This window comes from Prinia subflava, chromosome 4, assembly GCF_021018805.1.
Source record: "Prinia subflava isolate CZ2003 ecotype Zambia chromosome 4, Cam_Psub_1.2, whole genome shotgun sequence".
In the NCBI taxonomy this organism is placed as follows: Eukaryota; Metazoa; Chordata; class Aves; order Passeriformes; family Cisticolidae; genus Prinia; species Prinia subflava.
Window position 1 is genome coordinate 59,245,601 of NC_086250.1, and position 25,388 is coordinate 59,270,988.

General features: G+C 36.7%; 1 protein-coding gene across 5 annotated transcripts in view; it reads right to left on the reverse strand.

The window, feature by feature from the left end:
• KIF21A (kinesin family member 21A) overlaps positions 1-25,388 on the reverse strand; it is an 86,207-nt gene that overhangs the window by 27,874 nt on the left and 32,945 nt on the right. For all 5 annotated transcript variants that reach the window (XM_063396847.1, XM_063396850.1, XM_063396849.1 and 2 more), the window contains exons 4-21: positions 24,588-24,737; positions 23,754-23,888; positions 20,449-20,616; positions 18,942-19,057; positions 15,502-15,697; positions 14,553-14,742; positions 13,873-13,936; positions 12,871-13,074; positions 7,306-7,390; positions 7,009-7,126; positions 5,670-5,858; positions 4,566-4,765; positions 4,164-4,271; positions 3,582-3,650; positions 3,267-3,478; positions 2,440-2,593; positions 1,867-2,067; positions 1,435-1,536 (exon numbers count right to left, since the gene is read on the reverse strand). In XM_063396847.1, coding sequence (XP_063252917.1) covers positions 1,435-1,536; positions 1,867-2,067; positions 2,440-2,593; positions 3,267-3,478; positions 3,582-3,650; positions 4,164-4,271; positions 4,566-4,765; positions 5,670-5,858; positions 7,009-7,126; positions 7,306-7,390; positions 12,871-13,074; positions 13,873-13,936; positions 14,553-14,742; positions 15,502-15,697; positions 18,942-19,057; positions 20,449-20,616; positions 23,754-23,888; positions 24,588-24,737 — 2,661 coding nt within the window. The remainder of the gene's footprint in view (positions 1-1,434; positions 1,537-1,866; positions 2,068-2,439; positions 2,594-3,266; positions 3,479-3,581; positions 3,651-4,163; positions 4,272-4,565; positions 4,766-5,669; positions 5,859-7,008; positions 7,127-7,305; positions 7,391-12,870; positions 13,075-13,872; positions 13,937-14,552; positions 14,743-15,501; positions 15,698-18,941; positions 19,058-20,448; positions 20,617-23,753; positions 23,889-24,587; positions 24,738-25,388) is intronic.

Here is a 25,388-nt window from a genome sequence, read left to right on the forward strand (position 1 = left end):
GAAAGATCAACAAATAACTACTTTTTAAAAAATTATTACCTATGATACTCTATGACAAAGAACAGGGGGGAAATAGATGTGAGACCCAGAACTGTAATCTTTCCTACACAATCACGCAGTGAACTTTCAGCTTTTAATGAAAGATCTTATGGCCTAACTTATGACAGAATTCATTCTATGGAAACTTCCCTCAATCCATGGATTGGTGGGAACGTTTTAGTTCTAGAATGTTTTAGTTGTAGAAAATACAGCAAAAGAAATTTACAGGGAACGGTTCCAAATAGGTTTCCAAATTCCAAAAGGAACAATATGGAAAAATTAAGGTACAACACATCTTCTCACAGACTTGTAGGGCAACAGCAGACTTTGAGTGCTAGTGCTTGAGTAACAAATCTAGCCCTATGAATTTACTACATTCTGACTGAACTAAAGCTACATATCAATAGGCACATTTTGCAGGTGAAAACAAACAATAGAATAGACACTAGGCATGACTGATTTTGCAAAAATATATGCCTTCAGCTTTTCTATGTGATAATTACTAAACAAAAAGATGAAAGAATCCTTCATATAGTGGAGCTTTTTATCATCATAAAGAGAAATTGTTAACAGAGTGAGTCAGAGGCACTTTTCTCACATTAACTCTGTGGCAAGATCCATTCAAACACATCCAAAGGCTGAAAAAATATAAAAAGATTGACATTTCCAGAAGTCAATGTGATTGTGGGAATTTTCTTAACCCTTTTCTTTTTCTCCACAAATTTTTGGATTACCTGCATAGTGATGAATCAAGAATGCAAAAGAAACCCCAAATAATTGGTCATGGGAGCTGACTCAAAGACAGTCTCAGTATCATTGAAATCTTTCATTTGACTCAGTGAGACTGAGTACCATCCTCCAGACAGAAAGAAAAGCAGCAGCAAGAGCACATGATACATGTGTGCATTGGGTTATAAGCTGAGAAATACTTATTTTGAAAAGATGAAAGAAAACATATGTCCCCAAGACTTTCAGAAGAATCCCTGTGGTTCCACTCAGACTGAAGTATGTCATGCATCAACATATAATTTAAAACAATTTTTTTGAGGATATTTGTACAAAGATGGCTGAGGCCAGTCTTTTAAAAAAAGATCTTGAGCTCTCTTTAGGAGATTGTTGAAAAACAGAGATTTATTTGATTAGAAAAAGCTCTCATAAGAACATGTGCTAATTCATACAGTGAAGTAGGGTCTACTGGGGGTTGAAAAACAGGCAGTAAGTTGAAGAGGATGACAGATCTCAAGGGCCTTCACAATGAGAATCAGCGTGACTCAGTAATGTTACCAGCTTTGCTTTGTTTAACACACATTAGTCACGTCTTTATGTCACCACAACATATGTGCTCCTGGCACATGCCACAGTCCTGGCACACACATACTTCACTTAACACATTACCTTATTGATACCCATCATAAGGAAGTGATCAAGTAAGTATCGAGCTTCTGTCAAAGTGCAAGCATTAATCACTGCTGTTACATCCAAGGTCTCTCCTTCTTCCTATGTACGCAAGAATAAGCCCAGTTAGATTGTGAAAAAGTCCCAAGAATTATATTCATTTTTCCCAGCATACTAGAAAGCATCAGCTTTGACATTTAAATGCTTTGCAATCTTAACCTGCATTACACTATTGACACTAAAACTCAGGTATCAATTGTATAAGTCTTCAGCTCAAACTTCACATAGAAGTTTTCACCACTTTTCACTTTTTTGGCTCAATAATTACACAGACAAACAAAAACTAATTTCTAAAGGAGAACATTTTCAAGGCTAACAGAGTTGTGTTTTCTTGTCCCCATTTTACCATTTTTGCAATAATATTTGACCTACCTTTGCTTCTTCCATTTGCATAATGTTTGCTTGGCAGTCAGAAATGCTGTCGTTAATGTAGTCTATATTTGCAGTTACTGATTCCATCTCCTCATTTATGTTCTGGACATTTCTATCTGTTTCACTGCCACCCCCACCCTTGATGAGCTTCTCCCTTTTCTTTGAAAGCTTATCTCTTCTTTTGGTGAGTTCTTCACGTTGCTATTTCCACAAAGACATAATATTACAGAAAAAGGAATTAGTAAGCCCTTAGAACATTGAAGCATCTTTTTGTTTTCCTTCCCTCGGTACAATTTAACTAACATATCACGATTTCCATGGGAAGAAGTTACAAAGCAGAATATAGTAATCTATTTGCACATGATGCCATTAATGTGCTTCTTAGTTCTTACTGAGCACAGCAACCCCATAGTTCAAATACTTGCAGGAGTCAGAAGTGTCTTCACTGACTGCAGTAGATTTCACCCACTTTGCCAATGCTGCCATAACAGTGATTCATTTGCAGCAAGCATACTTGCAGTGCTCCCTATTTAATACAGTGATACAGCCAGCAGTGCACAGCAGATCACCCACCGTAAGCAGCCTGTTCATATCTGCCTCCATGTTGGAAATAGTCATCCTCTGCATAATAATATCAGTCACTCTGCGTTCCAGTAGCTGCCACTTCATCCTGGCTGCCTTGGAGGAGTAAACTCTGCTTGTCACTGCTTTCTGCTGGTACTTCCTTCTGTGATACATTCAAGAGAAATATACAGCTAAGTCTAAAATAGTGGAGTTACAAATTTGAAGGTTGAAATAATCAGGCTGAAATATTTTTCACAAACAACTTAAAAATTTCACGCAGAAGTTCTTGTAGGTTTTCACTGCACCAGACAGCTGCCTTTATCCAGCCCCAAACTCTACTGCACTCTAACATGCTGCACTTGAAAAACAGGTATCACACACTGCAGCATCTTTCATGATGTCCTATTGAGTTCAAATGCCACATAGATGTTCCCTGTTTAACAAGGAGATGTGCTTCAAACGACAGTGAAAAAGCACAAATAAAACTTATACACTGAACTACATTTTCCAACAAAATTTTCTGAGAACTGAACACTGCTGGCATTGGACCACCAAGGTAATTTTTCTCAAAGAGCAGATTTAAAAACCTTCAAGATTTCAAAATCCAGTTTATGTGACTTGCCCTTTAATACCATTTTATATTATTATATTATTGTCTTAAACCCAGAAAACTGAAATTGCATTTGATAATGGTTAAAGGCCCATTTTATGAGCATTACATGATAACAGTTTGACAAATAACAGCTCCTGCAACAGCTCATCACAACGCTATCTGCTAGGAAGTCCACAGAAATTTCGAGTTCTTATAGAGGGTACTAAAAAGTTTTAACCCTTACGCTGTTCCATTTGTTGCAGTTACAGATAATGCTTGAACCCTTGCAACAGGAATTCTCATCTTCTGCTGTGCTGCTGTTCTGGAGCCATCATGCTCGCCTGACAAACTAGAACTTGCTTCCTGCATGGAATGCTCAGGCAGACTCAGCTTTCGACTCACTTTTCCTGCCACTTTATCAGACAGAGGCCTTACTTGCCGACGAAGGGCTGTGACCTGAAACACAGGGCAAAGATTAACTCTTCCCAAACTGAGTCTAAGTTACAGCAATACAACACCATTCTGTTTTCAAAGATGCATTGCTGTTTTATCACAGTACCTCTTCAGTTTTGCGACGTAAGATAACTTCTTGGTTTCTTTTCTGAGCTTCCAGAAGCTTGAGCTGATGCTGTGAAAAAACAGAAACAGCACGTGATAGTTTTTCCATTATCTCTCACAAGGACTGCATTGTATAAACAAAAAAAAAAAGACAATAATACAATACACAATAATACAAATTGCAAAATTGCTGTGAATTAAGACTCAAGTCATGATTGTTTCTTCATCTTTCTAGTGCAGAATAAAATTAAGTGTTTCACTGTATCATTTCTATCAAAAAGAATATTCCATGCAAGCAAGATGCATAGCAACAACTTTGTGAAGATTCACTAACCACTAATTCACTGATAACATTGATATACATACTCAGTAAGCACTACAGGAAACAGAAGACTTATCACCTGAAGCTAGGAGCTGTGTTTGCATGGAAATCAAACCCAATTTTGTGCATTTTCACTGGTGAAAATATTCAGGTACATGCCTGCCTCAGTGAATGCATATACACCGTGTGTGCCTGCAAGCAGAAGCACGTCACAATGACAGGTGCTTATTCCAAATGAAAGTTCTTTGTCTGTCTAATCACCTCTCGTTTGCGTTGCTCCTTTTTAAGCTGTGCAATCTCTCTGTTTCTTCTAGATTCAGTCATTCTAGCTTTCTCCTGCTCTTCCTTCATTTGTTTCATCAAGCGAACCTGTAAAGAGATCATCACTTAGAAAAGCTGTTCACACTGAAGTGCTGCTCCCTGGCCCCAACCATATAGAGTTTTCTCTTCAAATTGCCATTTTCCAGTATATTACATCCTTTTGGCCATTTAAAGCTACCCCTCTCCCCCAGGAACAGCCTGGTGCTCACATCTCTTCTATTTTCAGACTTTCAAGCAGATAACAGCAAGAACAGAGTTATTAGGTAGATGGATGCACAGAAGATTTCAACGCAATTTTCAGTAAACATTCATTGTGCAACACTTCCATTTACTGAAATATACCTTGGTTTTCTTCATCTCTGTCACCTCCTGCTGCAGTTTCTTCAGCTGCTTTTCATATTGAGACTGATTTTTAAGCAATCTTGCATGTTCCTTTTGCGCTGTTTGAAGTCTCTGCAGTTCTTTATTCATGGCTTGGAGTTTCTTTTCATATTCTGACTTGATTTTTTTTGCCTTTTCTTCTGAATAGGTCTCTACAGAACCTAGAGCAAAAGGGAATTCTTAATCTGCTTTTGTTCGGTGTATTTTGCTTTGCCAGCCACAGCAGATAACTACTTTCTCTGCTCTAGCATTATCTGCAATACCTTTAAAACAACCTAATTTGTCTCTAGCTCCTGCCACCTGCACTGCTTTCAACTTCCCACCTCGTATGCATTCTGGGATAAGAGATCAAGTGTTAACACTTTCCTCTGACTTCTCTGCAACAAATCTGAGCACCTGAAAGCACAAATACACACATTCACACATATGTACACAGAAGTATAACACTCTTAAGTGCCATCAAGCCCAGTATTCCTCTTTGACACTGATCAGTGGGGAAGGTTTAAGGACTAATGGGAACAACAAAAGCATAGACAGTGTATAACCATAAAGCATATATAGTGTATGTTCAAAAAAGAAAAACAAACAAAATACTTTCCACAGCACTTCCAAAGTGCAGTTATTTGTGGCTTAGGACTCCTGAGTCATAGGTGGTTTGTCATCTCAATACTAATATACATATTCAAAAAGGTTTGGTCAGTAAAACACCTCTGAAAGGTCACTGAACCTTGTGCTTATTTTTATGCAAATCAAAAGAAAGTGGGGAGGAAGGAACACAAAAAAACCTTTCAATTCAGGAACTATCTCCAGGATTATGAGAGCTCTTGAAAACTGAGAACGCTTATTTACCTGAATCAAATACTTGTCAGTAGCATTTCAAATTTTTTTTTCTCTCAATTCTGATAGAAACTGGAATGAGTAAAGACTGATTCACTGGCATTATAGGTACAAACCATGTATCTGTTTTCTGCAATTTCTCATCAAATTTCAAAAAGAAAATGAGAGGAGTAGAAAACAGTTCAACTTGAACAGCTTATACAAGATCAGTGATTTTGTACTCCTTACCCAGGTTTTGAAGAACCTGATCTCTTTCAAGCTGAGTGTCTCGAATTTTATGTTGCAGCATCATTAATTTCTCTTCATACTGTTTTTTCAGTGTTTGCAACCTCCGCTGGCTGTTTTCTAGCTCATCTATCAGTTTCTGCTTAATGGCTATTTCACAGGTGATATTTGCCAAGTCAGCTTGATAATTTTCTAAAACAGAAAGATTTCTGTTAAACTGACAGCAGGGACCACATGAATACAGATACTCCCTTGCAATCTTAGGGTCCCTGTAAATACATATTGTGCACAGGAGGATTCCACACAAATCACAATGCACCACACAACCCTCTTATCTGCAATTCATGTTAAAGTCTCCTTCTTAAACACTCTCAATCCTACAGCTGGGAAAGAGGTAGGGAAAGATGTTACAGTGGATCACAGTTGCCTCTACGTTATAACAACTCACATTTAAATAGTAGTATTAGCAATCTGACTTTCTCCATCCAAAAGGCTTCAAGATTTCAGCCACATTGCAGGGCTGAAGAATAACTATCATTCATAAACCCAGTAAGTTATAACAGGAAAAACTGACTGCCAGCAGACTCCAAATGGAGACTTTCCCTTTTCTAACTCTTAGAAAGACAGTCAGAATTCTCAGAGGAGAGGTGCCATTTCAGTTATGGAAGTGGAATGGTCAAGGGGAAAAAGTAGGAGGAAAAAGGAAGAAAAAAGTACTAACCCAAAAAATAAATTAATGAAAGTTTAATTAACTTCTTTAGCCAATTCAACTCTTTTTTGTTTTAGGATTATGTGCTTCAGAATAAAGATATCAGTTGAGGATTATTATTTTTCAGGTTCCTGCTAATGGTTTGTGAGACTCTTAAACAAGAAGAAACCAAGAGACTTGGTTTGCCCATTTGGCCCAACTCACATGAGAGAACTGCTGGTGATGCTGTTTCTGACTGTCACCATATAAAAATGAGGAAGACTGATAGACTTCCAGCCTCTCAAAATTAAATTCTTCTCCATTTCCCAATGAGCTGATAGGAGCTAACACCTTGGTGATTAGTCCAGAGACATAAAAATAAACCAGTACATAAACCTTACACTTTGGATGTCTTAATCAAAAAGGAAACACATTATCAAACACCAGATGGTCTCTGGTCAACTTCAAAACCCACACAGGGACATTTGATCAGCTATTACATGTTTTAGCACCATAACCTAAAAAATAATTCACTGGACATACTCTTCACAGAGTTACAGACAGATGGTTGACAACACACTTTCTTGCCTACCAAGACCTGAGGTTTGACAGATAGTATTTGTAAAACTCTACAGAATATTGCACTGACATCACCTTTTTCATCAGAGTCAGAATCTGATTCATCTGAGCTTTCAACAACTTCCATATCATCTTCATCCTCATCATCTTCCTCTTCTTCATCGTCATGATCACTGACTTCTTGAATTTCTTCCTACAAAACAGAGACATTAAAGTATCCCCACATTTGTCCATGTCTCAATCATTTGTGACTATCACTGTGAAACTGCAGTATTTACCTAGTCCATTCCTAATTCTCTTTCTACAACCTTTAAGCAAGTAAATCTTTAAGCAGACAATGAACAAATAACCCAAACACTTTTAAATACTTACTCCCTCTAATTCATTATTCTCTCTCTCTGAAGTGCCTTTCTCATCTCTCTTCTCCTGCTCGTTGTCTGTGTTATCCTCTTTAACACTAGCAGAAGAGGCAAACACAAATTATTCATGAACTGAAATGGCAGGTCTTTCCCATCCCCCAAACCAGTAAGTTATAATTCCAAATATAGATGAAAAATAAAATGTAGTTAGAAAAATGTACAGGTGTTGGGCATGGGTAAAACACAACTTCCAAACTTCTGCAGATAATAAAATAATGCCTAATTACTGTTAACCTTGGTTTGCAAGGTAATAGTAATGATTAACACATTTTTCCAGCATACTGCACATCTGGGACAATCAGAATACACATCCCCATATACAGCAGCTGTACTCATTTTGCACGGAAGTTGCAGTGTACCCAGAATAGCTTTAACAAAACAATAAAAGAACATTGTGTGCAAGTACAATGTACATTACAGGTATTCCTACACTTTCAAAAGCTAAAACAGAGCCTACTGTACTTAGAATAGTATTAAAATTTATGTATAAGCCTTAAACAACATCCTAATTTATCATACTAGAACCACTCTTTTGATTAGTTATCTAATTTGACATAAAGGGAATGCTCAAAATAGGCATTGATACAACAATAAGAAGAGTTTACAGCAGGGTTCTTTTTGTTTTGTTCTAAAGGTTTGGTGTGTTACCCATTAGGGCACATTAGGGCAAGTTTTAACATTTTTAAGTGCACATTTAAGACATCACATGCAAATATAAAACAAAAAATCAATGGCACTCTACAAATTGTCACAGATCAGGTATCAGTCCCTGTAGTACTACATGCACAAAACCCAAAGCTTCAATGGATGGGAAATTGTGACAGAATAGAGCTAGACACCATAGGGGGTGACAATGAAAAAATGTGGTTAGGATTGTATAGTGTGGAATCCACCTCAACTAACTTCAGCTGCATAAAAGTTTGGCAAGTTGTGCTGTCACTCATCAGGCACAGAAACTGGAAATGCACATCCTCCTCCACTGATACCAACAGGAGCTCAGCTTCAAGATCAAACTCTTGGGCAAATCCAACACTCAGTGCAGTGACAAGAAATATACAGTAGATTCAAGACACTATAATTTGGTAAGTGACACCTTTAAAACAGAGCGCAAATCTAAAAAGTGCCTGTTGAGTAACACGGTGCTTCTGTGTACACGTGATTTTCTGTTGCATTACTTTTTAATCTATTTAATGCTGATTCCCTTCTGCCCCACTCATTACCAGTTATGAGCTGACCATGCACAAGGCAGAAAGCTTTTGCTTGGACCATCAGAATCCAGGCAGCAGCCGAGGACTACAGAATTAAAAAATCTAACCAGAGTTGTACAAAAAAAAAATGCCTAACAGGGAACACTGTGAACATGTCACAATCTCATTTCCACAGATTCTCATCTCCTTCAAATCAGAACGTGTTCTATGTTGGTTATTAAGCTTAAAAGATAATGGATCTTATCTGCAATCCTCATGCAAATTGAGGCAAACCTCTAGTTTCCCTTCCAGCTGCAGTCAGTACAGAACTAACCACTACAGTGAGTTTGTGTTCTGCCTAAGAAAGGGGAGGGACAGGAGGAAGGAGAGCCAGCAGCTCTCCCAGGCAGAACTGTACTTGCTACTGGCCATGGATTCACATCATCTCCATCAATTCAGTGGGTGGGTTTTTTGGATCAAAGGAGACAGCATAAAAACTCCTTTAGTTTCACTTTTAGTCATAATATACTTCTCATTTTAGAGCCCTCAAACTAACTGCTCTTTGTGAATGACTATTCATCTACTGGTTTAGCTGAAACAGAATAGGACAAATGATCAAGGCTTCAGTCACACGCTTTCAGAAACCAAAGCAGCAGAATTGACTGAGGTGTGATGGTCCAAGACACTCTTGATCACACATGCCAAAATTATTCCTGTCATACACTGCCTGCTAGACATTTCATACTCCATGTGCTACTGCCCCTTCCTCCTGCCTCTCATTTCACTTCGGCCATGCAATAAAGAAAACAAATTCAACAGGAATTCCCAAAGGCGCCACCTCCCCACAAAAACTTGCTCAACACTGTTTAACTCCAGAGTTCATCTCAATTCCACAACAGAGGTTTCTTCCAGTAAAACACTGGCTGACAGTGAAAACCTAGGAAAGAATTCTGAACATTAACTACTCCTGAAGTACCTATGAATCTGCCCAACTTCTTTTCATGTATGACAACCAGTTAATTGAAATTACAGGTAATTAAAAACCTGGGAAATATTCCAACCTTCTTTCTTCTTGACTGCTTTCCTCAAGTTTCTGTAGCCTTCAAAAGCACGAGGTACAGTATTGGAAGGCCAAGCCAATGAAGAACAAACCAGACAGTGAAAAGCAAAAGTGATAAGAAGGTAAAAAAATGATATATATGAGCTTGAGGAGTTTAAAATGAAATTTTAAAAGATACCATCAAGAGACAACAAGTAGTAAAAAGGCAATACATCCTGGACAGTTGTAAAGTAAATAGAAAACAAAAAAGCAGCATATGTAGGTTAAGTAATCTGCCTCTGATAACAAGTGTAAATTCAAGTTACACTAAGGAAGACATTTTAGACAATATATTTAACTTTGTAAAGTATTTCTAATAATGGATTAAGAAAATATCTCCAATCTAGAAAAAGCTTTCTCCTCTCTCCACTTAAAATTAGCAGTTAAAATACTAAAAACTGCAAAGACTGCCACTGGCCTGAAGTTATATATTCTCAGGAACATACCAGGAAAGAAACCAATGTGCTAGTTTTATATATGCTGACAACATATTGTAATATAAAGTAGGAATAAGAAAATTTTCATATTAATATTCTGAATATAATTAATACAAAACATCTTCAAACTGCATTCATGTTTTTGTTTGGGTTTTGTTGTTTGTTTTTAAATAAAAAGTAGAAAACTGCAGCTTATTTTTCTGGGATTCAGAAAGTATATGTCAATAATTTCTTGTTATTTTTTTAACAAATTAACAAAAAACATGCACCAGAAGCAATGAGATGGACAAAATATTAGTATTTTTGCCTGTACTTTTTCCTCTTGAGTAAATGTGGATTTATCAGTAAAAAAAGTCTGGATGACATATGTAAGCTTAAAATTCATCAACTACTGAAAGTCCTCATTTTCCATTATGACAAAGTTTTCAATAAGAGCTTTTGCTGCCTTTTCACCTTATGCTGCCTACCCTCTTCCTTCCCTCTTCCTTCAATATCAGCTAGGAGCTGCACACTGACCTCCATGTAACTTTCATCACTAATTTAGTTGATTAAGGTTAGAGGAATCAAAAGAAAACAGAAATGATTATCAGGTATATAAGGCTCACTAACAGCTGAAAGGAATGTGGAAGATTTGCTCGGGGGCTTCCAGTGGGTAAGTCACACAAAGTCACACTGGGACACTCCAATCATGTCAGTTTTTCAATAGGAAAAATATTACTGCTGTGTAAACTGTTTCCAATAAATTTCATGACAGATGCTTATTAAAGGCTACAGATACACATCAGTACATACCTGCTGCTCATTCAGAACCTTGTTCTTAGGCCTTCAGGCTACCTCACAGCTATTTGAATAAGTTGTATGTACTTAAAAATACACACCTTCTGTCATACTGACCCGTAACCAGGAAACAAAAGACCAAGAAAAGCAGGAGATAGGGGCAGAACCAGTAGCTAGGCTCACCATCCCATTTTAATAGAAAAATGCTACTTAGACAACTTTAAAAGAATAGCAACACTAAAAAGAAATAGTAGAGTAAATATAACTAAATGCCTGAAGAAGACAGAATTAAAACAAAGAATCCCCATCAAATTGCATGGCAAAATGTCAGTGCATTTCATTAATGTGCACACTGCCAAATCCTAAAATTTCAATAGAATAACAATTCACAGTGATTTAATCTTAACACAGATTTTTCACTAAACGGATAGAAGCACTCTGCAGATAACAAGCATGACAATGTACAATCCCTCAAATTCTGATATTTTTTGGCATCTAAGGAATTTTCTTCCCAACACATGCATCTCAGAAATTTCTAAATATTTATTACAAAGCAGTCTGCAGATAGGCCAGTAGATAGATTCAAACTTTAGCAGCACTTTGAAGAGTATGACCCCATTTTATAGAACGCAAGGCCGACTTTTAAGATGGAGCCATCAAGACATCTCTTCCAACTTTAATTTTTCTATAGCTCTCTAATTCTATAATGCTAGGATTCAAAACTGATTTCAAAAGTAATTTAGGGTAAGTAGTCCCTACTTGGCCATCCCATCACAATATTATTTTCCTGGTGTGAGAAAGTATGACTGTCTTTCAGGAAAAGAAAAACACACCACAAAAACACAACCTAACAACGGAGGCTCTATCTAAGCATGTAGGTTAAATGCTTGATTGATTTTAAAATGTGTTAAAAAATTAAAATATTAATTAATTAATTAATTTTGTTTTGTTAACAAAATCAAATCTCTTTGTTCCTGCATTTACAGTTAAAGGACATATTGGTTGGCTGAAGACACAACAGAACATTCCGCTGATTTTATTTAATACTTCCATCTTGCCCTCAAGTTCCCACAAAAATGAGACAAAATCTATCAAAATCCCCATAAAAGTCTAAGAGCTTCCTGAAAAATTATATGCAAAGAATCTAGTTGTTCTTAAAATGAGTGTTCTCTAAAAGTATCAGACATTTGTGTGGTGAACAGATTTATAGATATAGGACCTAAAATTAAAGATATGATTGACCCTCATCTACGTTATACTTTGAGTATTCCAAGCTTAAAGTGTTATAGCTTTACCCTGAACTCATAGAAGTCTGAAGGACCATTATTAAAAAGAGATATAGATTAGAAGCATGGAAACTTTCAGCTAAAACTGAGAGATTTTGAATGGATGCAAAGTCTCAGAGTACACAAGGCCTTGCTACTTACTCTAACTGCTATCTAAACAGGCATTTATGTCAATGTCTATGAGGATTTTAGTAGATGAGAAGTTGGACAGCAAAAAAATAGCAAAGCATGATGTGACAGAGAATTAGGAAGCCTCAAATTAAGAAACATTCATAGAAGCAAAAGATAAAGCAAAAGAAGCCATTCCAACAGCCACCAAAGAATCCCCAGTTATTCAGAATATCTTTTCTTCAGAAAGCTATTTCAGTTTTGACATAGAGTTGAAAAAAAATTTATAATTTTTTCAAACTTCTGTTAAATTTCAGGTGCGTTTTAGAAGAATTTTTTTAAAATATCAAAATTTAGAGAGAGTCCCTGTGCTTTTATCATTGTGCATAATTACATAGAAAAGTTCATTACAAAGGAGACATTCATCCTACAAATACTGCACATTTCACTGGAAGAAAAGATGCAAAAGAAAAACTGTAACTTCAACATGAAAAAGAGTTTGAAGGAACAGCAGTTTAGGGTCTAAACCCACACAACAAGCATTTTTCAGTCTCAGTAGTTAAAAAAATAAGCCTTTTTACTCTAAGAAAGAGAAAACAAATAGCATTATAATGCATACACCACCTCTTTTTCTTTTTCCTTTCTTTTTTTTTCAGCTTTTCTAGATCTTTCTTGGCTATATCTAGAATTTCCAATGTCTCTTTTTCTGAGGAAAGCATAGAAGCAGAAAATGCTGATGGTCCACCAAAGTATGTGGCTCTCGACGAAGCTCTTGACAAGTTGCGTCGAAGATTTTCATTCACTGCTTCACTTTCTAATAATTTTGCTCTTAATAAAAAAAAAAAAAGGAAGAATTGTAGACCATGAATTACAAGTATTGCCAGTACATGAGATGTACACTTTTTTGCCTCTGTAACTTCAATGCATTACATTCAGTCTAAAAAGAAACTACAAACCAAGGTGAAGTCTCAAAAAATACAATGTAATAAATTCCTTTAAAATACCATTTTACACAACGGTTATCTTGCACATATTCCATATAACCTAGACAGAATACACAAAAATATGTCTGTATGACCATACACATAAATACACATACACACACAGATACATACCTGAATATGCTTTATGAATATACATAGTATATGAAACCTACCCAAAAGCTCTAACACTAACTGAGGATAGGCCAGATAATTTTTTGCATGGTGTATATCCATATATATGTCCATACATACTTCATAAATAAAAATCTCAAATATTTAAGTATTTGAATTTTAAAAGGAAGTATTTTTTTTAAAACATACTTTTTTAAACAAGTAATTTCTCAGTACTATATTTTCTATAAGAGGTTATGAATTTATAAACGAATCATTCTAAGTTTTACTGTCCTTGGTGCAACAATATTAAGTTATCACCATAATTTAGGCAACATATTACTCTCATTTCTATTGTCAGTTTGATCTCTAACATTTTACATTTTTGGGTCCAAGAGCAACAGCAGGTGGTCTTAGAAGCTGAAGAACCACTCTCCTCAAGTAATCACCACACAGGAAAATAGCTGAAGCATTGCTAACATTTGTATTGTTTTTTAAATAAAAATTGTCCAAATACATATTATGCAAATACCTGAGATCTTCAATTTCCTTGATATAATTATGAATCATGTTGCTAATTTCTTCATTTCCTTCCCCTTTGAAGTACAGAGAGAAAAGGGGAATGAGGGAAGAGAAAGATTAAGAAAAGGTGGTAACAGTATAAATATCTGAATATAGCTACTAGGCACAAGGTACCAGGAAAGGGAAACAGTCACATGGGCTACACATGTAAATCTTAACTTATCTGTAAAATAGCATTCCTTCTTAAACTGAATTACATTTTTTGTTCCTCTCTCATGTGATCATCACATGACTACCACTAACTTGTTTTCCATATTAGGGCATTTTAACAATGCTTCAATCAAAATTACTTATCTGGAGTTTAATTTGGAGTCAAATTAATTTGATCTATTTGTTAAACCACCCCAGGGGCTAAGCATACAAACAATTCCTATACAAAAATATTATTTCATGCTTCCTGGTCACATTTCTACATGGATGGCCAAATCAGAGTACCAAACTATTTCTATTATTAAAAAACCACTTCAGAAACAGAAGGAATAATCACATGGGGGCCTACCTCTGCCAAAGGAGGTCCTGCACTGCTAATAAAAAGTCATCACCTCATTCCAAGGAATCAGTGAAGTAATAACAGATAATTAATTTAAGTTCACAGACTTATGAAGCAGTTTATGCACATTCACAGCATACCTGTCCTGGCTAGCACTTGGTTGGCCTGGTCACTCATCAGCTGCGTTATTCTGGCTCTGAGAGCATCAATAGTCTCTTGCATTGCTTTAATTCTAACACGCAGGTTGTTGTTTTCTGTTTGCAGCATTGCATTTTCATGGAACATGTCATTGATGCTTTCAACGCCTTCTTCATCTATAATCCTTTTACCCTTTAAGAAAGTAAAAGTATTTTTTACTAGTCAAGGCTGACTTACACTTAAAAAATATTCTAACTTCATAAATACAATCCACAGATGACTTAGAATTCGTTACAAGTTAATCTCTCAAAGGGTTTAAAGCAATGATAAACAGATAGTTTTTAAAAGACTGATGTCTAGGCCAACACCTTAACATCTGGGTTTTGTGTAATTCCACTTTAGTCTGAAATACAAGTTTTTGAAGAGGTTAAAAAATGAGAAGATAACTCTTCATCAAATCAAGAAGAGTAAAGGTGATCCTGTTTGGCAACAACTTCTATTGCCAAAAACACTGGATGAACTTCAGGAAGAAATGGGCATGAGTATTTGCCTTATATACTTGAGACTGGATTTTTAAAACACTAACTGTTTTAGCTGTCTATTAAGTTTCCAAAAGCAATACGCAGTAACTGTACACATTCACTTACGCATCAATCTAAGTAGTGGCTTGGTCATTTTTTCTTTGGAAGTGACTTTCTCATTGCCTTTCAAAAAGCAAATAGCTTGCATCATCAGTAAATATCAGTGACTTTTGCTGGCATCTCTTTTCTTTGGTGATACAATCTACATTTTCTAAAAACATCTGGCAATCACTGGAATTAAGTGTTGCTTACGTCAGGGCTGCAATCCCAGTGTTTTTAGCATATGAAGTGGAAATAGTCAACAGGAAAAAAAAAGCTGTGGAACTATAAGCATTTTAAAGCAGAAGAAATCCTAGGAGGATGCACTTACTGTTTTGTATTCCATGAGTTCCATCTGCAGCCGTGCAATCTCACTGCGCAGAGCATTTATCTGCTGACTGGCCCTATCCTGATTAACCATCACCTTGTTCTTGATGTTGCGTGCCCTGTTGGCGTACTTCAGCGTGTTCAAAGTCTCCATGAAGTCTCGATCTGAAGGGCTCACACACGCGATCATGAGCGTTTGACTGCAAGTCAGAAACATAGGTCAGCATTACACACCAAGAACAAAAAGAGCAGAGACAAGCTAAAGGTCCTCAGGCAGAAGGTGAAACAAGAATGGCAACTTCATAGTATTTGTGAAAATATTTCTGCATCTAGGTCACTGCAAACTGTGAACTACAAAGGTGAAGGTGCATCTTGTACACCTTGTATCTCCCTAGCATGGCATAGGACATACTAGATTATTGCTTACTCCACACATGAAATTGTAAAAACAATTAATGTGTATTTCCAGAAACATTTCTCATATGATATTCAGTTTGCCTAATCATACATAAACTGAGATTAGGGAATTTATAGTTAACCTAAATTCCTAGACAGTGATTTGGATCATGCAGCCATCAGGACTGTCTACTGTAATTCCTGAGTTGCTTATATACTTCATCTGAAAGATGCCCAAATGTTCATCTTACCTGTCCACACATGCCTAATGTGCCTGTTCTCTACCTCAGGTTCTAAACTGGCTGAATTCTCCACTGCAACTTACCTCCTGTTCTCCAAAAGAAGCCCAAAACTAGGATTTACCCTTAGCACTCTATGTCTATAACTGTATTTATACCACATTTCATAACATCATGCTTAGAGCAACTTTCTGCAACAAAAAACAGCAGGATCTGAGCTATTGACCCAAGAGGCTTAGGAACAACCATCCTCCTTTCAGTTTCCTACAACATCCCCTAGCCATGCCATCATGGGATATTATTGCAGGATGAGAATGCCCCAAAATGAAAGATCAAGTAGATAGACCAGTAGGAACCAGTAGGACAAAAGCAGAAAAAAACACTTTTCACTCCAACCAAGTGCTTTCATCATTCAACAGGTTCCTTCCCTCACTCCCTGGTGCATACTCATTTCAAATCAGGTAAGAACAGCCTAGAGGATCAGAACCAGAATTCCAGCTGTGGATCACTCTGAAGAAGCATACACTGTCTAAATTCTCAACAGAAAGAGTAAAAGATCTGCATTTGATGGAATGAGTACGCTCCTCAGTGTGTTAGTTTAAACTCCAAGTTTTGAAGGAATTTGCTTCTCCATTGTGTGCCACAGTTTGGGTAGTGATGTAAGGAAGAGTGAACTGTCTCTGAGGCAAAGGAGTAACATCTGCAGGAGGCAGGCTGGATTCTGATCACTTTTTATAATTTCAGACTGAAACAAACAAATGAATCCCTGCAACACTCTGTGAGGCAAACAATTATATTCACCATACACTGGGAAACTCAGCTAGAAAGAGTAACTAGCCTGGGGCTACAAAGAAAATTCACTTTCAGCAACTCTTCCTCAGTTCTCACCTGTATCCAAACTCTTTCATTCCTCAAGATAAGGCCATGCAAGATTAGGAACAAAGTTTTTGATTCTGACGTTGAGAATGTGCTTATTTCCTAAATCTCAGAGGACTGGTTCTGCTATGTGTTTATCTTGAAAACTGAACAACTTGAACTCCAGTTTCCTATTTGAATTGGGAAATGGTCTAGGGTTCTTTGACACTATTCTACTTCCTTTATGTCACCATTTATTTAAATTGCTCCTCCTTGTTCCTGAAGTTAGGAAGGTTTTCATTTTTCACATTATACATTCCTTATAAAACATATAACATTCACATATATAACATATAACTTTCACATATAACATTCCTTATAAAACACCAATGTTCCATATTTTTCTTTTAATAATTCAAGAAACATTAATATTTAAGTGCTGCTTTAGAACTGTTACAGCATTATACTTAAAATAAGAATTATTGTGAGAATAGTACAGTGATACAATGTTTTCATCACTGTAACTCAGAATTTACTACAACCTAACCCAAATCATTAGTAGTAAATTTTCTGTAAGTATTTGTTAAGAGAGAAACAATAATGTGGACAGTTACACCTAAGGTGGAAGTTGGAAGGCTACAGAACTGGCTTAAAGAAATCTAAATCTGATTCTCTAGAAGAAAAAACTGCACATTTGTTAAAATGTAGCTTTTCCAAAGCCCAGATAAGAAACCATTAAAAATGAGAGTGTTTTATATATAAATACATATGAAAAAAATCTTCCTTAACAGCAAAGTGCTGATTTGAGATTTTTGAGATTTCTCAGCATGTCCGTCACACATACACAAGAAAAAAAAAAAAAAAAACAAAAAACAAAAACAAAACAAAAAAAAAAAAAAACCAGCTATGCTGCTTGATTTCTGCTGACTGTTTTGTAATTGTGGGGTTTCTTCCTCACTTTTGCACTTTTGAAAGTTTCTAGTCCTTATTTTACTTGGATTTTTTGGCTCTTTTTTCCCCTCACACTGCAGTGCTTCAACTTGTTACTAAAGTTACCTCTCTGAAGAGCATAGCAACAGTTGGAGAATTTTCTTCCACTTCTCCCTACTCCTTTGTGAAAAAACTTCCTACTCTCCTAAACATAGGAGCCAAACATATTGGATCACATAAAAGAATAAGAGTACTACCCTTATTGAAATATACATACCTGTGGTTCCTCTTATATTCTTACATGTTAGCATTACAAACACAAAATCTGTATTAGTTTAATAAATTTGTTAATGTTTCCTTATATAAAGCCTTCAGAGGTCAAAGCTTCTCTTCATTGTATGTGCAGAATGTATACAAATGGTTCATACAAACAACCCTGATGAAAGACTACTTTGTTGTTATTGGGCTGCAATCCAACATCAGGTAACTAAACAGATGATTATGTATCTCATAGACTGAGATATATAATCTCTAAAAAGATGGAAGTGACTGTGGCAAACTGACTCCAACCTCCTGTGCATGGCAGTCAGAGCAAATAATTCACTGGTATTTAAAAAACAAAGCAACAAAAAAAAAACCCAAACCAAACAAACAAAACCCAACAACACCCAACCTCTAAAGGAGAAACTTATCACAGCTTTAAAATATGCCGTAAACAAAACCTATTATTTATACTACCTACAATCTCCAGATAGGCTCATGGGAAGAACTCGCCTGAAAATGGTAACTTCTAAGTAACCTGAAGCTTCATATCTAGTAAAATAACAACAACACTGAAAAGAACAAAGCAAAAATCTCTTTAAAATCTTTTCCTTCCATTGACAGCATTATTGTCACAACTTATCTCCTGAACTTTCCTCCAACAAGATTTTATTGTCATTTAATTGTTCATTTTACTTTCTGCAGAGTATGTTCTCATTTGTGCTCATTCACAATGAAATGCATAAAATTCTCATTTTCATACCTGTTTCCCCCAAGAGAGTCTTGAAGTAGCCTTGTAAGCTTTGAATCTCTGTATGGTACATGAGTTGCCTTCTTACTTTTATCTCCCAGTGCACTTATTACATTGCCAAGTGCCAGCTATAAAACATCAAATCACATAACACACAAGTCAGAACCAGCTCCTGTGTAGTTTTATTTTAAAACACCTATAAACTGGAGTCACCATATTGTGAGAAAACTAATTACTCATGAAAGGTAGCATAAAAATATTTCTGAAGATTTCTGTATTTTACATTTAGAAATTTTTGTGTTATCAACAGTGCATCAGATGACTTAGTCTGGTACCTGGAAGTGCTAAAGTGCTTAGCACAATTCATATGCACTGTATGTCATGTCAGTAACAAACTGAAGTTGGCACTTAATCTAACAAACATTTGCTTTGAATGATAATAAAAGTTGATCTCTACCTCTAACAGTAGCTATAATTTCTTTCAAATCAATTTTATCAATCTGCCTTATGCTACATTTAGAATAAAATATGGGGCATTTATATGAAGAAAAAAACCTCTGAATGTAGTACCTCTACAGTTATAAAGCAAAAAATGTCTCATGATGATTTGAACATTTAGGACTTGAAATTAAAGGCTTGTAGTCCGTGGCTATCCTATTTCATTACTAAAAGGGTCTAATGCATGTTTGTAAACAATCAAACATTTGGCTGTGAAATTATTTTTATGTGAAACTGCACACACTTCAGTCAAACAGAAAGAGTTTGATTTAGGTGGTGCTCTGTACTGCAAGTTCTTGCTTTGGAGATGGTGCAGCTGCCACCAGCAGATGGAGAACTGCACACACTCCATGCTGTGCCTGCTTGCTTTGAAGGATTTAAAGCACTTTTAATCTGTTTCACAAAACTGAGGGCTGGACTTCACTGTAATTAAAAGTTTTGTGATCTTATATTAGTTACATTACACTGATTTTCACCTTCATGCACTTCATGTGCTCTTTGTTAAGGACACAACTATGTCATCTAGATCCCCCAAATCCTGCTGGCTTTGTGCTTATGTCGATGATTAAACTGAACTGAGTATTCTTTCTCTTCTATATAATATAACCAGAGGAACTACAGAAAATAACCAATGTCATGATAGCAAGAGAATCACTGAGAAAATTCTAATTGCACAATACCCCAGAAAACTGGTACTCCACAACAGCCCAGAAAAAACAAGACCCATTTTCACATATAGAACAAATATGTATTTTTGTGTCTTATTGAGTTGCACAGAGCCTCCACATAGCCATGTAGCACAAAACAAAGACATGAAACTAGAGTCTCCACCGATAATCACCAGCTCTACTTTTCAGTGCAGTTTAGTGTTAAGTAAAACATTTAAAAATACAGTTAATTAAAAAAATTTATAGCAAGCCAGTATACAGACAAAAATATTAAGGTATAAGTTGTAGATTTCATTTCTAAGTGTTTTGCCTGGGCTTGTTTTACATTATATTGTACAGTGGTACAGTCTTACTAGTCCACAGTTGATGGAAATGCCTTCTTTTGCTCTCTCTCCTGTAGCTCCTGTTCGCTTTAACCTTTCAGATCCCGCCAGATCAACAAAATGAAACTTGGCAGTAAGAGTTTCATATTCATTCATCTCAGAAGATTCAGATATTATCCTGTTATCAGTGGCATTATCCTGAAGCAAGGAAGAACCCAAAAGGCTTGGTGAGATCTTTCACATTAAAATTTGCAAAGTTCAATCAACAATTATTTATAAAATTACCTCTTTACCATGACCATATCCTTATTCATTGTTTCATAACAAGAGTATTTTGAAACATACTATCTCCATTTTAATCATATGTACTAACACATCATTCTTGAAGACCCAGTTCTGGATGCATGTGAATACAAATTACTTTAAGTACGAGCTACCATTGCTTCTTGATGAAGAAATGAGGCGATACATCTATTAAAGTATATGTCTCCAGCAAGGTGAGCAACGAATTCGTATCTCTCCTAGAATGCACTCTTGACTCGATTGTCAAAGGAAACTGATTTAAAAAAAGAAAACTTTAATTACCTTATTACCCCCAAAAATCACCACAACCACCTAGTTCATAAACCTGCTGAATAGCTGAAAGATATTTTGATTTTATACCTCTCTAAAGCCCATCACCAGTCTCCCTTTGGGATGATTTTTCAGCTTTCTTTAGGAATTATTGTTGGAAGCCATTTTCCCAGCAGTCAGTATTCCACTAGCACTTCTGACTTCCCCAGAAAACAAGAACAATAAAGGGAACAAGGGAAAATTAAGAGGTTCCTTTCTCCCTTCCACCTTCCTCCCCCAGGTAATGACTGACATTTGCTGCAAGCCTCTATCAGTGCAGGGTGTCTGCCCAGGAATAACATGCTGCACTGGGGCAGGTAACACAGCCTCAGCCTCTTTCCACTTCACATCCCAAAGCACAGCAGGAAAATGATCCTTTTTCATCAGACAATCCCAAACTTTTTTTCTATTAGTTTAGTTCTACCATTCACTGTAGACTTCCAGTTTACTCTGAGTGTAGTTAGATTTATTGTCAAGAAAGAAACACAATAAGAAAAATCTTTAAATCACTCCCTTCTTGACCTTACTGGTAAGATACCCGTTGCAGGGCAATTTCTACTAACTTGGCATGGTGGCAGACAATAAGCATATATTGAGTATATACTGGATTCATAGCAAACTCTCACAGCCCAAACTACAAGCTTTATTAGGAATTTCTAATCACATTAAGCACAGAAAACTGAGAAAACCATTAAAACAAACAAACAAAAATCCCCCCCAAAAAACAAAAAAAACTCCCACCAAACCAAACCTAATAAAAAAGCCAAACACAGAGCCTCAGCTATTCTGTGGTGACCTTTATGTCCTTGGCCAGTTAGCATACAGCTCCCTTCCCTACTGCAAGGGGTAATGCAGGTTTCTGCAGACCAAACCATTCTCATGGTAGTTAAATATTTCATGCCTCCTTTTGTAGCAGTAAGAGAAGAGAACGGGAACTCTGCCACTTCCACAAGACCACGAATCATTATTTCTGTTATTTTGATGTTTACACTCTGGGGGCCACACTCTAATTGCCAGCCCTCCAAGTCATGATTAATGCATCCTTTCACTCTCCTTCATTTAGCAAGTGAAATGCACATCCAGAAACTTCCAGGGAGCATGGATGGTGTGAGCAGAGCCCCAGGAGCATGTCTGTGCACTGCAGCCCTGGCTGCCTGCCAGCCCTGGGCACGGGCGACCGCGCACAGAGGGGGCACAGCCAAGGCTGTCATCCGAGAGGGAGAAACTGCGTTGCCCTAGTAACAAAGGTCTCCCAAAACTGTTGTCTGCAGAAACTTGAGCTACATCTCTCCTGGCCACCCAATAATAGCTTGTATTAATTTAGATTCCAGGAGCATTCAGAGGACAATGTCAGGTCTATCCTCTACTCTCCTAAATGCCACAGGGAAAGAAGAGGGTGTTGTCTTAACAAATTCAGGATTTAGAAATGCCCAGCTCCACAGTCAGATTATCTTGTGCACATCTCCCTAGAAAAGCAGAAACAAAACAGTTTGACATAAGGCACAAGATGGCCACCTCTTCCTTTAACATAAACCTCTGTAAAAACACAGAGCAGAAAAAGGGCAACAGTCCCCTGGGGCAGCTCAGCTGTGGAGAAGGCTGCAAGTGCACCAGCACAGGGGGACTGCTGTGCCAACAGCCTGCAGGAAACAGGCTCCTGCATGACTTCTCCCTCTCCAGTAGACAGCTTGCAACTAAAATTCCCAAGCAGGCAGTGTCACCTGCAGTGACTGAGGTGCCCTGTGTGGTATTGGAGTGTGATGCCGATCCCACCCAAGTGAAGACAGCTGACCACACCACCAAATCCACAATTTCAGCATGGAAAGCAGAAAGAAGTGTTTTTAGCAGGTGTATAAAGCAGGTCTACATACCACAAAGGACCAGGAAGGAACACTCATTTTGCCTGTAAATGATTATTTGTAGTATTAAAAAAAAAAGGCAACCCCTCCAAAAAGAACTACAAATCCAATTCACTGTTCCACATGCTTTAAAATGTGATATCTACGGGTAGGATGCTAGCCAGATAGTATTTAATATTTAAAAAGTATATGCAAAAGACCTATAGAATATTCAATTTAAGTCCCCCTGAAGGACCTGTAGTTTTCAGTAATGTGGATTTATTAAGAACCCTCCCCTTTAAAAGATACACCCAACAGCAACAACTGAACAGTCGCACGCAGAATATTCTACAGAACAGCTCCATCTTCATTTGTAGTTTGAATTTCAGGTGCATAGATTTAACAAAGTATCTCCACCCCAAATATATAGCTATTCAAAATAAATACACTGAGCCTCAGAATTTAATGCTTTTCTACTTGCACCTTATCAACAATTAATCTGAAATATCCAAGCAGTTTCAGTTAGCTGACTGCAAGTTTAAACCCACTAACTGCTAAGACACTTAAATGTGCCTTCCCAATTAAAGACAAATTATATTTTAACTTTCTCACTTGTGTATGTCGCAACAAAATACTGAAGAAAACACTAGAGGAGAATAGGTAGGTTCCTGTACGAGTCTGAAATTTATGGTTGCCTCTGGCTAGAGGATGGTTACATACGCACAGATTAAATCAAATTATTATAATGCCTAGCAAATTCATCAAGCATTATGATGACTACAGCATCCTTACTAAGTGCAATTCAAATAGCAGTGGCTGCCAAAACTATCCCCATTTTGAAAAATGGCTATTAAAGAGAAGTTTACCAACAGCAGAAATACGTACAGCGTTAAAAGCGGGACAGATTCTGGTCTGACACAAGTGTATGGTGAAGATGGCGTGGGACCGTGAGCTCTGGACGTTCATCTGAGTGCTGGCTGTGGTTCGAGACAAAGCTCCCAGCTTCAAGCACTGCATCATCTAGAAAACAGGCAACAAGTACATTGAGTCTCTTGCTGGCTAAAGGAAAAATGTTCCTATAGCACTTACTGGTTTGGATATATGGCTAAAATTTCTCTCTTTGTTATTAATTCAGTTCCTATATGGAAAAAAAGAAAAAAAGGACAAAAATCCTTAAATAAACAAACTAAAAGTCTTTTTTGTAATTTCTGTAAGAAAATACTTAAATCTTCATATTCTTCTCTTTACTGTACCCTAGTAGTAACATAGCTATCTTCATTCATGTGTGGCAAAAATATGTATGATTTTTGTACTTTTTTTTACAAAAAGCAAATGGACAATAACATTTGTATCACACTTATATGAATAGCAGTTTATTTTACATCAGCCATTATGCAAAGCTTTCCTCTCAAAGAAAAATTAACTTATACAAGATGTGGGAGATCAGATTTAAATATATGCCAAAATTCTCCCAGCAGAACTATATTAAAAGTCTGTTCCTAGCCTTAAATGAAAGTGACATGCACTTAGTATCAAACATGTCAGATTTAAGGCTACGAAGAATTAGAAAAGTAAAAATTTTAGCTAACTTTTACACTTAAATTGCTCAGGAGACAGATATTGGTTAGAATGACCTCTATTTTCAACCTTCATCAAAGCATACAGATATTTTTAGACTCTACTTGGCATATTACATATTAATTTATGTCAAATTATCACCTCAGATTCTCCATTCACAGTTCGGGTTGTAACACCCACTGTATAAATTCCTCCCGCTGAATCTTCATGTATTTTAATATTTGATTTTTTATTCTTTGCATCAATATCACGTGTGGTATCAAAGAGATCAAGGATTTCTTCATTGTAAAGCTGAAGAGAAGAAAAAGAAAAAACATATTTTCAGAAGGAATTCCTTCGATGACTAACAAATCTGTGCATGGCACATACCAAAAGTTGTAAAAATCCGAATGTCTCAGCTCCCAAAAGATGAGAAACATCCAAACTTACAAGGACAACAGGTAACAGAGCAGCTGCAAATTACGTGACTTGCACAATCTCCTGTTATGCCACCCAAAGATGCGTTAACTTCCTTCACATTGCCAGATCTGAGATAAAATTCTTTGGTGGAACCAGGGAAGAGGAGGAATTTGGTGCCAGCAGAACAACGAGTGGTTTCTGTGGCAGGCACCTGCTGTCTTCAGATTTAACCTTGGGCTTTTCTTTTGTGGATTGAGTTGGCTGCACTCTGCTCTAAACACTTCAAACTCACTCCACTTGCTCTCCTTGCCATTATACCTCTCCTCATCTCCTCTCTCACACCTCAATAATTCTATAGCTCTCATTTAGATAAATTCTTCCTGTCCAGGAAGAATTATATTTGACATATAATAATAGTTTTTGTACAAACTGCTTCTTAAAGACACCAAGCATCAGTCCAAAAACACTATGGCATGGCTTCTTGAGCAGGGCTTTTGTACTCCCTAAGAATGTTCTGAGCTTTTTGCAAAGTGTTTAAATGCA